This window comes from Ctenocephalides felis, unplaced genomic scaffold, assembly GCF_003426905.1.
Source record: "Ctenocephalides felis isolate EL2017-DRISC unplaced genomic scaffold, ASM342690v1 CF-g0.4_SCAFFOLD_01604, whole genome shotgun sequence".
Classification (NCBI taxonomy): domain Eukaryota; kingdom Metazoa; phylum Arthropoda; class Insecta; order Siphonaptera; family Pulicidae; genus Ctenocephalides; species Ctenocephalides felis.
In genome coordinates this window covers 1,305,622-1,322,353 of record NW_020537758.1, presented here as the reverse complement: position 1 = coordinate 1,322,353, position 16,732 = coordinate 1,305,622, and the positions used below count along the sequence as shown (strand labels likewise).

Here is a 16,732-nt window from a genome sequence, read left to right as displayed (position 1 = left end):
TTACTTCTATTAAAAAATATTTTATATTTTGATGAAATGAAAAAAAAACATCTTTTTGCAAATTTGTTTATATATTATCTCATTTATCCCACTGGACTGTAGTTAAGTATAAATTATTCATTTTTTTATTTAGAAAATAGCTTTGGTCGAAAATGCTAATTTTTTTTCAAAACTTGAATTTGTTTGCATTTTTAAGTGAGCAACGTTTATTAAAAAATAATTAAAATAGGGCGTTATTTTGATATTAGAAAATTCAAACGACAATTTTCATATGCAAACTTTATTGACCCACTGTACTGTATATATAAATTTCATTATTTTTTCAACAAAGTTTCGAAGTAGTATATATAAATTTCATTATTTTTGCAACAAAGTTCCGAAGTTTTGTGATTCACTACAATAAATAAACAAAAAATATTTCTAATTTATTTATCTTTTTTATCAAAGTTTCTACTAGAAAGTTTGCCAAGCCACCTGTACTATATATAGTATAACTTTTGTTTAATTTAATTAGTCCATATAATGAAATTTCTAATACTTTCAACTAATATAAATATCATATCAGAATTTTACAGTTCGATGATTTGTTATTTGTGAAAAATATGTATGTCGTCACCGATGTGTGACGTCACATTGTTTAGGGTCTGTCACCATGGTAACGGACTTTATGATGAATATGATATCAATTGAACCAGTTAATAAAAAATAAAATAAAATAAATATAAATATTATAATCGACTTATTACCCCCGATGGAAAAATCCTTGTTTGTTTATCTCAAGATAAATTGATGGGTTTTTTTTTCTTGAGATGTTGTTTTAATACAATTTGTTTCGAACAATGTTTGTTTTTGTTTCCGACGATTTGCCACACAAGATGCAGAAATACAATTACTTTTGATTTGATGCAAAATCATTGATTTTATTCGCAGCTTCGCATTTGTTTTGCAAATGAGAGAAAAAATATAGGAGGAAAATCATTATATATATATATATATATATATATAGATTTTTTATAAATTCCCTTTTAACAAAATTCCACCTGTCAACAGAAAACTTAACATAATTTCTCTTAATTGGTTTTTAATTAATAAAGTGTGCCCGCCATCACCTTTCCATATAATTAATTTCTAATTTCTCAGATCGAAGGTGGAGATAACAAAAATACTTTGGCACCTAAAAATTTCAAAGAAAAATGATAAAATTGAATTAAAATGGACGAAATATCATAAATTTAATTTTAAAATTTAATATAAAATTCATAAAATTAATTTAAAATAGTAAGAATCTTAAGTATTTTAAAAAATGTGTGGTATTGTAGTTAAGACCAGAATTGATAAATTTTGAAGTTTTTAGACAACTTTAATTTTTCTTGGATTTTCTTAAATTATTTGTTTTAGTAGCAACTTTTTACAGTACCAATTTTTATTTAAAATAATACACAAATCTAGATCATATAAAAAATATAATATTACCTTATACTTATCTAAAGTCTGGGATTAATATTTTGATCGACGTTTTATGGTTTTATTTCTATTTTTTAATACTTTTGATAAATGTAGAGAAATTATGGTTTTGACTTTTTTCAGGATAAAAAATTAACTAGTTGCTAATAAAATTTGTTTTTTTAGTAATTTATATATATACAATGAGCAAAGTCCTTATCATAGGGATGAAATTTATCCCCGAAATAAATGAAATTTTTTATTATCATCAATCTAATATGATATTATGATATATTTAGAAAACAAGTTAATTTTATTACTTTATGGTATAAGTTATAGTAATCACAAAGAATCAAAATGAAAATTTTGGCAAAAGTCTTCTGAACATTTTGGCATAACTTAGAAAAAATTCATGTGTGTATATGTATGTTCGGATACAATTTTCCGTCCACGATTTCAAGAGCATGGATAAACCAGCTTGAATGATTCAATAAGAAACATATTTATATATAATATAACTTCATTTCAAGAAGAAATAGAACAGAAAACATTTTTATTTGAGTTTAATGGTGAAACACAAAACAATGAAAATAAAAAATATAATATTAAAATATTATACTATTCGGTACGTTTCGACGCCAGGTATGTGTCATCATTCAGCAGTTTTAAAATAACTTACAATAATTATAAAGTAGATAAGAAAAAAATGATTAAACATTTAAAAAAAAATTGTCATATATCTTTACGTTTCAAAAGTTTTCTGAACGTTTTAGCATACTTAGAAAATTGGATGTGTGTGTGTATACGTATGTGCAGATAATTTTTTTTGTCGACGATTTGAATGATTCAAAAAACATTCGTTTTCTATTGACGTGCTGATTAGTTTTTGGCAAAGGCAGGTCTAGCCATTTCGGAGACATGTGGCAAAAAGTGCAATAATGGAAATTAAGTTTTTTTTAGAGAACTGAGTATCTGATTTGAATGATTCGAAAAACATTATACTTGTATTGACGGAAGGAAGATTTGACTAAGTTTTTGGGAATCATGTCCAAAAGTTCTGGAGATCCAAATTAAAATGTAACAAAAATGGCATTGGTGCCTTTGCAATGTCATAAACCAATTGCAAAAAACGTTGCTGTTTTAAGTTTTGAAGTTAAGGGGCACAACTAGTGCGAAATTTTCAAAAAATCGAATTTTTAATTTTTCCATATTTCGATAGGTTATATCTTTAAAAATAACATACCAAATTTTAAAATCGATACCTTAAATAGTTTTTGAGTCACAGCCATTTAAAGAGTATATTTATAGTATATAGTGTAACGATCATTTTATCTTTAAACTCGTTTTTCTCGAAACAGCATTTTCCGAATTCGTTGCAGTGATTACTCAAAAACAAATGACCCGATCACTATCAATTTTTTTTTACATTTTCTGCATATAGTTCTCCGTACTATAACCTATCGATTTTTTGATCAAAAATCGAATTTTGGCAGTCCAAAAACGGCAAAATTCGACTTTTTTTTAAAAAACGCCGTCATTTTGTCAATTTTTGATTTTTCTTCATCGTAGTTCATTTTACAGACAATATTATCTAGTTTAACGCAATTTTTTTTTTAATTTCATCCACGTAGAAGGTCGGAATCACTGCAGCAGTTAAGGGCCTGTTTTTCGCGCCGTTGGAGGTCGACGATAACTTAAAAAATATTTAATTTTTTTCTTCAAAAATTGTACTATGTATTCTTAAAACATGTGTAAATATATTCATAAAATTTTGAAATGATTGATGAAGTATTTTTTTAATATAAATTTCCAAAAATCACATTTTTTAGGCGGTTACACTAGTTGTGTCTCTTAAGTTAATTTAAAAAATTATATTTAATTTACTCATGAAAATCAATAACTATATATACACATTCTCAATGGGAAGCGAATGTCTTTTTAATTTTTATCTAAGGTATGCCAAAATGAACAGAAGACCTCGAAACTCGAACTAGATCACTATGATTGATTTATTTCCATTTTCTCTAACAAATTAAGTATCTCATTTATTCTCGATCACCGTCATCTCCGATTCTGCAGTTTTGCAGTTCTGCAATTGTGCAATTGTGCAATTCTGCAATCGTCGTCAATCGTCGTCGAATTCCCACCGTCGTAAATGATTGACCACCGCGGATCGATAATATAATCGATAATCGATAATTGATCTGCGGGAATCGATACACATATTCTGTGATTGATTGACGATCGATCGATCGATCGATATGGTTCACACCAGATCTAAGAAAGAAGATCGATTAAAGATCCTCGGGTGCATTTTCCCAAGACGAAGATGATAATTACATTAAAAATTAATATTGCTCATTTGACGAGGACGGATCGGATTTAATTGTCTCGGTAGCAGACCGACTGAAATAGCAGATATATATATATATATATATATATATATATATATATATATATATATATACATATAACAAATGTATTCTGAGTGGATAATAGATTTTAATTTGGAAATATGAACAAACAACACTCTTTTTTGCACTAATTTATTAAATAATAATAATTTTCACAAACGTTTCTAAACTAGGTTTGTCTCATCATCAGTGTGTTATAATTTAAAATCTAAAATATGGAAACCTAAATTAGCATTATGTGTTATCCGTTACAAGTCGTTGGTGGGGCAGAAGACAGTATATTGAACGACTTGTAACGGATAACACATAATGCTAATTTAGGTTTCGTTTTCTTTAATAGCATGGAAATAATTTTGAAAATTAAAAAAAAAAAATTTAGGTATAACTTAGCGACAAATGAATGAAAAGTGAAAATTCGTGTCATTTTCATTGAAAATTCGACGCTCTGCAAAATTTTTGAAAAATTTTTCATGCTATTTCCATACAAAACTTTGATTGAATTGTCCTCTATCTAAAAGACAATATTAAGAGCTAAAACTTTCAGAGAATTGTTTTTTTTTTCAATTTGGAACCTTTTGAGCCCTTGGGTGCAAGGAAATTCGAAAATGTCCATATTAAGGACCACCCCAAAATATATAAATATATATATACATATTTATACTAGCTGTCCCGGCATACTTAGTTTAGTAATATAGAATATTTCTAGATAAAATGTAGTTATAAATTAAAAATACAATTGGTCCCAAAATTCAGATAAATTAAATCATTGGTCAAGTGTTAGGGGTGGGCAACACTTTCTTTTTGCATAGTTTTATTGCCAATCAAAATAATATACATTTTTAAGACAATATGCTGGGTGTAAATGTAATTCAAAAATAAGCTTTTTTGAAGTTAAATTTAAGTTTTTCCTTAAGTTTGAAACATTCTTCCAAATCCAGTGTTTTTTCACTGAAAGCTGAAAGGATTTTATTGAATATTTTATTTTTTATAATTTTATTGAAATGATAGTTCCCATTAGCTGAAAGGACATCATATAAATCATACGATTACTAACAAGATTATTACGAAATAATAATGTGTGCTAGTAGGGTGAAAATTTAGGGTTGTACGTGCTTTTTCAGTACTAATTATAAAGAAATAAAATAAAAAAATGTCGAAAAAATTAAAAAAAAAATTTAAGGGCGGCCAAATATTACCCCTAATTGATATGAAAAAAAAAGATGTTGTCCGATTTTCAGTCATACTGAGCGTGGATAAAGAATTTAATAAAAATCGGTAAGAACGTTTCTGAAGATATATATATATATATATATATATATATATATATATATATATATATGCATGTATGAATATAAGACAAATTTTTGCTAGAAAGTGCACGCCAAGACTTGTTGAGACAGGTCAAAGTAGACTGATTGAATTATTCCTGAATTAATCATCAATGGTGACGAAACGTTTTGTAAAAAAACATCATTCACTAACAAGAATCCATACAATATATATGTATATATTTATATATATATATATATATATATATATATATATAAATTAGTATGTGTCTCTGTCGTAGTCGTTTCATGAATGAAATTCTATCAGGTAACTGCGATGGTAATCTGTCGTGTTTATTCTCGGAATCTTCAAATCCCCAAGAATGCGTCAATTTTCGAATGAAAAATATTACGCGAAAATATTTACATATAAAATCTAGAGACATGTACTTGAGACACATCTACTTTTTTTAATTCGCCCCTGAAGAAGAAATCAAATGTAGGGATTATTGAAAATTAGGGCTCTATAGATCTGTTGGAGACTCTTAATCTATAAATCGTTATATATAAAAATCCTTAAAATATCAATCACATGATTATTGGACGCCACCTAAATATAAATTTAATCTTGGATAAGATTTTCAGAAATTGTTACAAGTTTATATCAAAGTGTGCCATGGCAATTGTTCATTTTTCAAACAATTGATAGTTATATATTTTTGAAATGTTTATACACGTGATTGCTTAATTTCAAGAATTATTTTTGTTTAAATATTAGATATTTAGAAACTTTTCGATTTTTTCTCACACTGAAACAAGTTTTGTAAGTATATTTTATTTCAACATTTATTAAAAAATGTTAATAAAATTAACAGCACTAAAATGCCATAATAAAACTTTTTAGCAAAAAATTGTCTTGATGGTATTATTTTATGCACTTAGCCAACTGTACTATTGCTAGAACATTCTTAAAACTACTATACTATTATTGTTTCTATTAATACTTATTTGGTATAATAAAAATATGAAAAAATTTCCATGGTTTCATTCTAAAGTGACAAAATGATTGTTTGATGATTTATAATAGAAAAATGTTCATTTATGCATAAATTTTTGTTAGCATTTTATACAAAAAATATTATCTTTATTATTTCTAACTAAAATAAATTTTTAACATATTTACACAAAATGTTACACAAATGTAGTAAATCTTATTTAGGCAATACTTTTTTGATAATTTTGTTCTAATTGTTATTGAATTTTTAACGGCAACTTTTAGACTGATATATAGGCATTTCAATAATACAATTTTAAAATATATATATCTTAATAAACTTTATAAAAAAATATCAAAACTTGTACCGCGATATTGGGGACTAAAAATAATTTAACAATTAGTTTATGAATAAAATAACGATAATGATAATATATAACCATGATTAGCAAAAACACAAAAAACACAAATAAAATCAAAAATAAGATATAATTTTAGTATATAATAAGTATATATTAAAAAAAATGTTAGTACATTGAAACACACATTGTGTTGATGATAATATAAAAATATATTTTCTCACTATTTTCTCTCATTTTTTTGGAAATCGGAAAAATGTTTAAAATTATTTAAACTAATACAAGAACATATATATATACATACATACAAGAATATATATATATATATATATATATATATATATATATATTTATATATCTATATATCTATACATGTATAGAGATAGGTGAATTAAATATTTTTTATAATTTTATTGAAATGATAGTTCCCATGAAACAATGGACGTATCAAAATCGCATCAAGTCTAAAACTATTGTCTTTTCCATCTTCATAACTGTATTTAATATTATATATATATATATATATATATATATATATACATTTAGACACATTTATAAAAATAATAATAGTACCCTCGGTGTCGAAATTTTAAGTCAACAGCCAAATGTGTTAAAATAATTGTTTTGCCAAAATGAGAACAGAAAGGGGCATTCTGAGGCGCTCCATTATAAATCCCAAGTATATTATAAAATCAGTGTTTTATTATTTTTTTTTTTTAAATTTAAATAATCGCCTTTTGAGTGCACTTTTCCATTTTTCCACTTTTCCATTGTGTCGGGTGCATGTCGGTTGCATCACCTATTCTTTCTTGCATTTGCATTATTATCCACGTAACCGTATTATGCATTCATTTATTTATTCATTTATTTATTTATTCATTTATTCATTCAAACAGACCTTAAAAAGATGCAACTTGGCACGAGATTGGGCAGAGGTTCTCAAACCGAGGGCCGGAAAACATTACTATTTACTTAACCCAATACGAGAGTCTCATTAATAATAAAGTTGATAAAGTCAAAATTGTTAAAAAAAACTAGGTGTATATGGAATTTTCGATATGCCTAAAAAATATTATTTGACTCATTCATACAATTTTTATGAATTTTTATAATTAAACCATATTTTTTAGGCCTATAATATTTTTGTATGTTCTTTTTAAGACAATGAACCCTGTTTCTAGCAAAGTTTTATTTATTTCAAAGAAACTGCTCGGCCGATCTTTGCCAAAAACTCATCAGCACGATTCCCAACTTATGCCTTTCAGATTGTTTTTGAATTTTTAAAATAGACACAGGAATTATAATGAACTCTTTTTTACTAATCTGTGAAAACTTCTTTTTAATATTTTGAACTTTGAAATAATTTTCACTCGGGACTTTTTGTCTAAAAATTTAATTGGGATTATTTAAATTTAAACAATTTGCATAATTGGCAAATATGAATTCATATAATTAGCAAAAGTATAGTTACTTACTTAAAAATAAACATTTGTCTTTTTAAAAATTTAGTATATTTAGTATCTCTTCAGAACGTCTTCAGAAGTACAAGTTTGAACTTTTCTGCTAATTTTAAAGAAACGGTTCGACTGATTATCGTACAAATTTCTTACACAAGCTAACTATTCCTTAACACAAGTCTTTTCATGTTTCATCAAATGGCATAAAAATTTTTGAATTCGGTTCAGCAATTTTTAAAAAATGCATCCTTTCAAATAAATTTTTTGAATTTTTTTGATTTTTTTTTGTATTATGATATAACAACTTATATTGTAATGTAATAATTAAATACTATATGCATATATTTATTAATTTTTTTTAATTTTGATTTTTGTGTGAACCAAGTAGGGGTCCCTCCCGGGTCCCCGTTCGGCATGACGTGAAATAATTTTCTTTTATTTAATTTGAATTGTTAATTGTCTATGTGATTGTGATTGTTCTTTTTAATTGTTCTAAGAGATATGAACCGTGGGACTCTGAAAATATTCAATTTAGAAGAATAATGGACGGACGGATAATACGGTTTCTACACGGGGCACGAATATTATTATATTTGATATTAGACATATGTAGATATATACATATATGTAGATATATACATATATGTATATAAGGGTGGTCCTTAATATGGACATTTTTTAATTTTTTTGCTCTCAAGGGCTCAAATGGTTCCAAATTGATAAAAAACCATTCTGAAAGTTTTAGCTCTTAATATTGTCTTTTAGATAGAGCGCAATTCAATCAAACTTCGTATGGAAATAGCATGAAAGAAATTTTGAAAATAAAAAAAATTTTTAGGTATAACTTAGTGTCAAGGAAATTCGAAAATGTCCATATTAAGGACCACCCTAATATACATACATATATATATATATATATATATATATATATAATATATATTTCAATAATTATTTATCTTTTTTCAGATGAGCGGTAAGAGAACACTCAGCTTCAAGTGCGCAGTGCATCACAGAGAATACGGCCCTGTTTTGGGCCCTCCGAAAGGATTATTCAAAAGGTAAATTTATCACATCCCACATACATATTTCACTCAAAACAAGTTTTCCCGCAACTGGGTGCTCTTGCAAATCCACCCCAGGTCATAAAGAGGCGCCACAGATACTAGACGCAATTTCCGTCAATTCCAACCCTCCACTTTCGGGGGCGAACAACGCGATTGCAGAATATAATTAAAGTGGTGGTGCCCCCTTTCCGAACATAAATTCGTACTCCTAAAAATAATATACTAAATAATTAAGCGCTAAGTGTCGTTTTCCCAAGGATGTCTCTCTGATCCCGTCGACAGATGTAAGATTTGACGCTTGATAAATACCGGCGCGAGCAGCACTTTGCCGTCCATTTACTGTATTTATTTTATTTTCCGACTTTTTCAGTTTATTTCGGTCCGATTTTGGCACGAGGATTGAAAAGTGACATTGCTCGTCTAGACACACCACCATTTCATTGCCAGTTTTAAATAGAAACTCTTAAGGAAAAAAGAGAATATGTACTTGTTGGGTATGGTAATCGACCTCTTTATTTTAGCAGGTACTTAGATTTTCCTTATTTTTCCGCGAGGATAGAAAAGTGTCATTGCTCGTCTAGACACGCCAGTTTTAAATAGAAACTTCTAAAGTAAATAGAAATTCTACTGGTCTGGTATGGTAATCGACCTTTTTATTTAGCAGATACTTAGATTGTCCTTATTTTTAACGAGGATTGAGGAAAGTGAAATTGTACTTCTAGACACACCACCGTTTCATTGCCAGCTTTAAATAGAAATCTTTTTGGGAAAACTAAGAAACTATGCTGGTCTTGTATGGCAATCGACCTCTTCCTTTTAGCAGATACTTAGGTTTTTCTTGATTTTTGACGAGGATTAGGAAATGTGACATTGCTCGTCTAGATACCATGATTTCATTGCCCATTTTAAATAGAAACTCTAAAGAAAAAAGAGAATTTGTACTGGTCTGGTATGGTAATCGACCTCTTTATTTTAGCAGATACTTAGATTTTTCTTATTTTTCCGCGAGGATTGAAAAGTGACATTGTACGTCTAGACACCACCATTTTATTGCCTTTAAGAAGTTGACTCAGTCTTAAATAGAAACTTTCAAGGATAAAAGGAAATTTGTACTCGACTGATAGACGATCTGTTAATTTAGTAAATTGTTTTTTTTTACAAAGGACTCTATTACAAAGATGAAAAAGTGATATCTCACCTTCAGATACATGCATCATTGTATTTTTCACGTCGACGTTCACATTTCAGTTTTTAAAAAATTTCCAAATTTCAAAGTTTTTGTAAAATATTTATCAATATTTTCAAAGTAGCAATTTTTTCATTAGGTTTTCTCAAAAAAATCTAATTTTTTATTTCTGAACTACCGCTAGTTATTTCTTACTTTGTGCTTTTTTAAGTTTATTGTGGTCTAATTTTGTGTAAAGGAGTAAAAAGTGTCATTGTCCATTTTGGCACATTCTGTTTTTTTTCTTTTAGAAAAACAAGAAACTGCGCTTGTCATGTATACAAGCTTATCATGTTCAAAAAGTACCCGGAATTTTCGTTTTTTCAAAAAAATATTTATTTATTCGTCTACATTAATGTGGTCCCCTTCAAAGTAGTCCCCCCCAGATATAATACACTTATGCCAGCGTTTTTTCCAATTTTCGAAGCACACGGAGCCATATCTGGTGAATTTTTGCACTTTGCAACACTTTATTTCATTTTTTACGCAAAATTTAATACAAATTCTTTGACTTTTCAATTCTTCCATTGTAAAAATCGCCGAGCTCAGAAAAACACGTCGAACCTTAGCGACTACCACAGACAAAGTAAACAGTGAATATAGCTGAAAATTTCATCATACTTTAGGGGCATGTATACCAACACAATAAAAAAAATTTTGACAATCAGACACTCCAGACCCGCGAAATTTAATTATTAGTAATTCCGGGTACTTTTTGAACACACCTCGTAGTAATCGATTTATTTTCCATAATTGCCTTTATTCTGTTGTTAAATAGAAATTCTTAAGTAAAAAGGGGAAAATTATGCTGAGGTGGTAATCGACCTTTCAATTTAGCAGATACTTGGATTTACCTTGTTTTTCTCTCTTTAACTTTTTTCTACTAATTTTGAAACCAGGATTTAAAAATGACATTGATCGTTTAGACATTGTCCATAATGACTTATTTTAGTTTTAAATAGAAATTCTTTGGGCAAAAGGTCTGGTGATAGACCTTCTATTTTAGTAGATATTTAGATTCATCAATTTCTAATTTATCCTGTTTTCTATATTTTATATTGTTCACATTAACACGTTCCGGTCTTAAATAAAATCCGTTTGGAAAATTTAACCGATACTTGGATTTACCTTATTTTCCAGCATTTTAAGTCTAATCTGGTCTAATTTTGGCACGATAAGAAAAGTAGAAATAATACTGGGTTAATAAAATCGTCCTTTTTTAATTTACTAAATATTCAGATTCACTTGTATTTAAATCCAAATATTTTGTGGGCAGGATGTACAATAGTAATTCATCAGATACTTAAATTTACTTTATTTTCCACCATTTTAAGTCTCTATTTCTATAATACAACAAGTGATGTTTTGATTCAAATTTGCCCAAATAAGGAATTTGGTTTATGGCCAGGATGTACATTGGTGGTTTACTAGACAATCTGCTTTTATCACCAGATTTTCCTTATATTAATTATTTTTATTTTTATCCAGGATGGTGCACATGGTAGCGATCGAAGTATTGCCTGATGAGCGCGATCGGAAGTATTACGCGGACAGGTACACGTGCTGCCCTCCACCACTGTTCCTGATACTAATTACCTTAGTAGAGGTGAGTCATGAAGTCAAACTTCTTTACGCATAAAATAAAATCATATCTTCTATATGTATAAAAATAAATCGGGTTTTCCTTTCTGACGAAATAACTCCAGAACGCACAAACCGATTTCGACAATTTTGCATTCGTTGGAAAAATTGCTGGAACTTCACGCACCGCAATTGAAAATTCGAGTAATGAAAATAAGCAACAATTGTTTTAAATAATTTCAAATAGATTATCTACATATATATAAAAATAAGTCGGTTTTTCCTTCCTGACGATATAACTCTAGAATACACAAACCGATTTCGACAATTTTGCATTCGTTGGAAAGGTCTCGGGCTCCGCAAGGTTTATAGCTAAGAAAATTAGTTGTGCATGGCATCGTGCCACAATGCAAGCTACTGGAACTTTACGCACCGTAATTAAAAATTCGAGTAATGACATTAGTGAGAATTATCAGAATTATGCTTGGTTAAGTCAACGAGCAATTTTTGCCGTAAAGAATAATGATGTACACGCACTGAATTTCACCATTCAATCAAAAATTGCTGGCGATTTGGTGACATACCAATGATTCCGACTGGTCTTCCGTTTGACTTCAAACGATTGCAATTTCCAGTTCGCTTTGCGTTTGCAATAACAAGTCTCAAGGCCAATTGCTTAGTGTTTGCGGGATAAATTTCAAATAGATTATTTAGAAAATCATTGTTTTTCACATGGGCTATTATACGTTGCCTGTTCACGAGTTGGAAAACCATCCGCTTTGTTTGTGTTAACTTCAGACCAAAAAACAAAGAATGTGGTTTACCAAAAAGCACTTCAATAAAACGGATAATTAGTGGATTCACTTTCATTTACTTAGAGAAGTTCAACTAAAAAGCACTTCGTTTTTGTAATCGAAATAAATTCATTACTGTTGTATAATAAAATCAAATTTTTCCTTTTCAAATATAAAACAAACAAAAAATTTCTTCATCTTCCTCACGAAACCATCTGGTGGCGAAACGAAGTTTGTCGGGTTTGCTAGTTTCTTATATAAAAGACTATGATTATAAGTTATTAGTTTATTCGTAATACATTTTTATGCATCAATATAATTTTTATCTTTTATTATTTTTTCCCTGAAAAATCGCTCCATCATCGAACATTAATAAAAGAAATTCCTGAAAGTCGTCGTAGCGGATCGCCCTAACGCCCTAACCCATCTTATTATTCTTTTCTGTGTCTCGTATTACTTCAATGGTGGAAGCGAAGTGAAGCCCCGAAGTCTTGAGGGGGCTCGAGGGGCCCCCCAGTCCGAAATGAAAAGCTAAATATGAAAATAATCAATACTCGTATTGTATATAGTAACAACACGAACACGAACATTTCTTATCAGCAAGTCGGGAAATGTTAATGGCCTCTGGTCACGACAGGGAAAATGGAAAATTTAAGGTGCGATTGTTATTTATGAGATTTTTTGACCCAAATAGTAAATTACACTCGCTAAAATTATATTAACTAAAAACGAGTAATTTTGTTACCATTTACTATTTCTGGTGTATTTCTGTTTCGACGTTTGTAAGTGAATTTATTTCGGGATTTGTAAGTAAATTAGAGAGATCTGTTTAAAGTCACATTAGTTAGTATTTTTTTTTCTGATGAAACACGGTTAACGATCCTGTTCTTCGTCTGAATGAATACACTAAATACCTAAAATTCTATTTTTGGAAAATGAGAATACGTATACACACTAATTACACTAAAAGCTGGAAAACGCGGTTAATAAGAAATAATAGATTCTGTAAGAAATAAATACGTTAAATTAATGGTTTCATTATAGTTTTGCAAGATAGTTATAATAATCTAAAATAATATTTTCTTGCAAAACTTACATACAAATAGCTAAATAATCTAAAATATAGGCAACGAAAAATAAAAATAAAATGAATGCAAACGCCATTTGGAAGAATTTGCTTTTTCTAACTCCAATTACCCTCTCTAAATATTTCAAAAGTAAACCTTCAACTATTTATATATAACTAGATGCTCGTTTTCCTCCCCTTTCGAAATTGGATCCACTTTTTCCAAGATTTATGTCAGTCGAATGCTCCCCGAAACGAATGGAAATGGTTTTAGGTGTCTCTTAAGGGGGCTCAGCAGGATCACCCATACATAAATCAGGGGACAGGACGTAGTCTTTGTCTATAAATACATTTTTCAGACCTTGCTGACTGTACATTTTGAATTTCTTATGGTGATATCGATTCTGCTGATTGTGTTCGATAAATAATTTATATAAATACATATATGTATCCATATATATGTACTCCATAGATAATATAAACAAATGGAGCTGTATCTTCTTTGAGCATTAACTGTTTACATTTCGAAATCCACGTAAACAAAATCAATTTTATAAAGTGTTATACATATACACATTTTTTATATATATATATAAGTATATTATATATACTCGTACATAACATAAGTGTGTGTATGTTCTAAGAAATTCAAGTTGATGTCAATCACCACTTACTCAATATAATTCCCAAAAATATATCTTGAACTAAATGAAATTCATTAGAAAAAAATCGATTAGATAATATATATTCGAATCGAGCAGATAATCTGTTTTAATCTTTATTTAATAAACTAATATAAAAAACTAAAAATATATCTAACAAATACTAATATATGAATTGATTTTGCAAGGAGTTAATGAGAAAATTATATAGAACAAATAAATTTGGCGCCTTTTTTATATTTTCTGTGTATGTTGTAGATCATTTAGCAATTTCTATGTATGTAAATATATTGAAATAAATATTGAACTAGCTGTAAGTGGAATTCTGTCTTGAGGCAATTATGGCATCGTGCCTTAAGGCAAATTGCTGGAACTTCCCGTACCGTAACGAAATGTTCGTGGAATACTGAATGTTTTCAAATAGATTATTATAAATATTGTAACATTGTCTAATATTTATAAGAATTATATAAACTGAATTGCAGAGTTGAAATTATTTGCAAAGTATATTAGAACTATAGACAGAATTAAAAATAAAATCTGATATATTTCGATATACAAAAAACTAAAAAAAAAAAAAAATTGAACAAAATTTTTTTTTCCAAAATCAATTATTTTGTTAAGACAAGCAGAAAGTTCTTTGAATCATTTAAATCGGACGCTTAGTTCTCTCAAAAATTGCCATTTTTTACATATTTAGCTCCGTATCTTCAAAATGGCTGGGCCTGCCTTTGCCAAAAACTAACAAACACTTCTCCCAATCATTACTAATTGAATGTTTTTTAGATCATTCAAATCGGATACTCCATTCTCTCAAAAATTCGATTTCTATTTTCTGCACTCTTTGCTCCGTATCTCCGAAACCTGCTGAACCTGCCTTTGCCAAAAACTAATCAGCTCTTTTCCCTATCAATAGGAATCGAATGTTTTTTGAACCATTCAAATCGGTTGATCCGTACGCCCGAAAACGTGGACGAAAATTTGTATCCATACATACATACACACACACACACACACACACACACATCCATTTTTTCTGAGGTATGCCAAAACGTTCAGAAACCTTCAAAACGTCGAGAAATGTAAAAATTTTCAATTCCGATTTTCGGCCCATTACAATAACTTATCCTACGGGAAGTTAAAAAATATCTCTGTAATGTAAAATTTTACTCTCTTGTAAACAATCATTCCAGGACATTTGTATTTATTTTAGATTATTTAGACATTTATGTATAATTATATTGAAATACATATTAAAAGATCTCTCAATAGTAAAAATTGCTAATAAAATTTTCAAAGAAAAAGTTAGCGAAAGAAATGGTTTAGGCAAATGGGGATTTTTTTTTTTTTTTTTAGTTTTTTAAAAGAATATTTGGAGTTAAACGCAAAAAGTTTCGAATTAGTAAAGGAACTAAATTTTTATGTCGATATATATTTTATTTTTTTAATATTTTAGCTTATATTTAAGGTTACTTTACTATTTATATAAGAATGCGTTAATAAGTTAAATTTTGCCTATAAAATATTTAAGGTGGTCAAATCGAGTCATAAGTTAGAAACGTAAATCTAGGTGTTGATATTTGTTTTATTATTATGTTTTCAATTATTTTTATATAAATGTGTTAGGCTTTTTTGTAGCTTAGTTGTTACAGAAGTGGGCTTCCATTGGCCAACCATTGGGGTGCCTTCTGTAAGCCACATCATTAGGATCAGCACAAACTTATGGGACCATTGAGTTCTAATTGTTGTTAATAAAATGCATGGAAAATAATAAAATTGATTAAAGTTATTATTTTTTTTTCAGTTGGGTTTTTTCACGTACTACACAATAACGACCGGTGAAGCACAAGCTACGGGTCCCGTACCAATAGATTCAATATTCATCTACAGGCCCGATAAAAGGCACGAATTATGGAGGTTCCTCTTATATATGGTGTTACATGCGGGGTAAGTCAAAAAAAGTATATATATATATATATATATATATATATATTAAATTAAAAAGGTCCAACATAATTTTCCAAAAACTAGTAAAGTATATTTTTTAACCATACTATTTTAAAGTAGGGGGCAAAAGATGTGTAATCAGTAATAGTCTTAAATCGTGCTACATCGTTATCGCGTGATAAACGGCTACATAGTCAAATTCTGAAATAACATATTTTTGCTCATTGTTAATTTTTTAGGTTTTGAGCACTGTTGTTTAGTTTTTGATACTTGAATATAGTTTTCAAGTATACGTTATTTAATTGTTAACTTCCCGTAGGGTAAAATATAGTAATAAGCTAGAAATAGAAAATGAAAAGTTTTGCATATCTTCACGTTTCAGACGTTTCTGAACATTTTGGCATACCTAAGAAAAAATGGATATGTGTGTGAGTTTTGTATGTCTGCATTTTTCGTCC

General features: G+C 28.7%; 1 protein-coding gene across 3 annotated transcripts in view; it reads left to right on the top strand.

Moving 5' to 3' along the window:
* LOC113372457 (protein rhomboid-like) overlaps positions 1-16,732 on the top strand; it is a 142,638-nt gene that overhangs the window by 119,890 nt on the left and 6,016 nt on the right. For all 3 annotated transcript variants that reach the window (XM_026612790.1, XM_026612789.1, XM_026612788.1), the window contains exons 2-4: positions 8,902-8,993; positions 11,713-11,830; positions 16,132-16,274. In XM_026612790.1, coding sequence (XP_026468575.1) covers positions 8,902-8,993; positions 11,713-11,830; positions 16,132-16,274 — 353 coding nt within the window. The remainder of the gene's footprint in view (positions 1-8,901; positions 8,994-11,712; positions 11,831-16,131; positions 16,275-16,732) is intronic.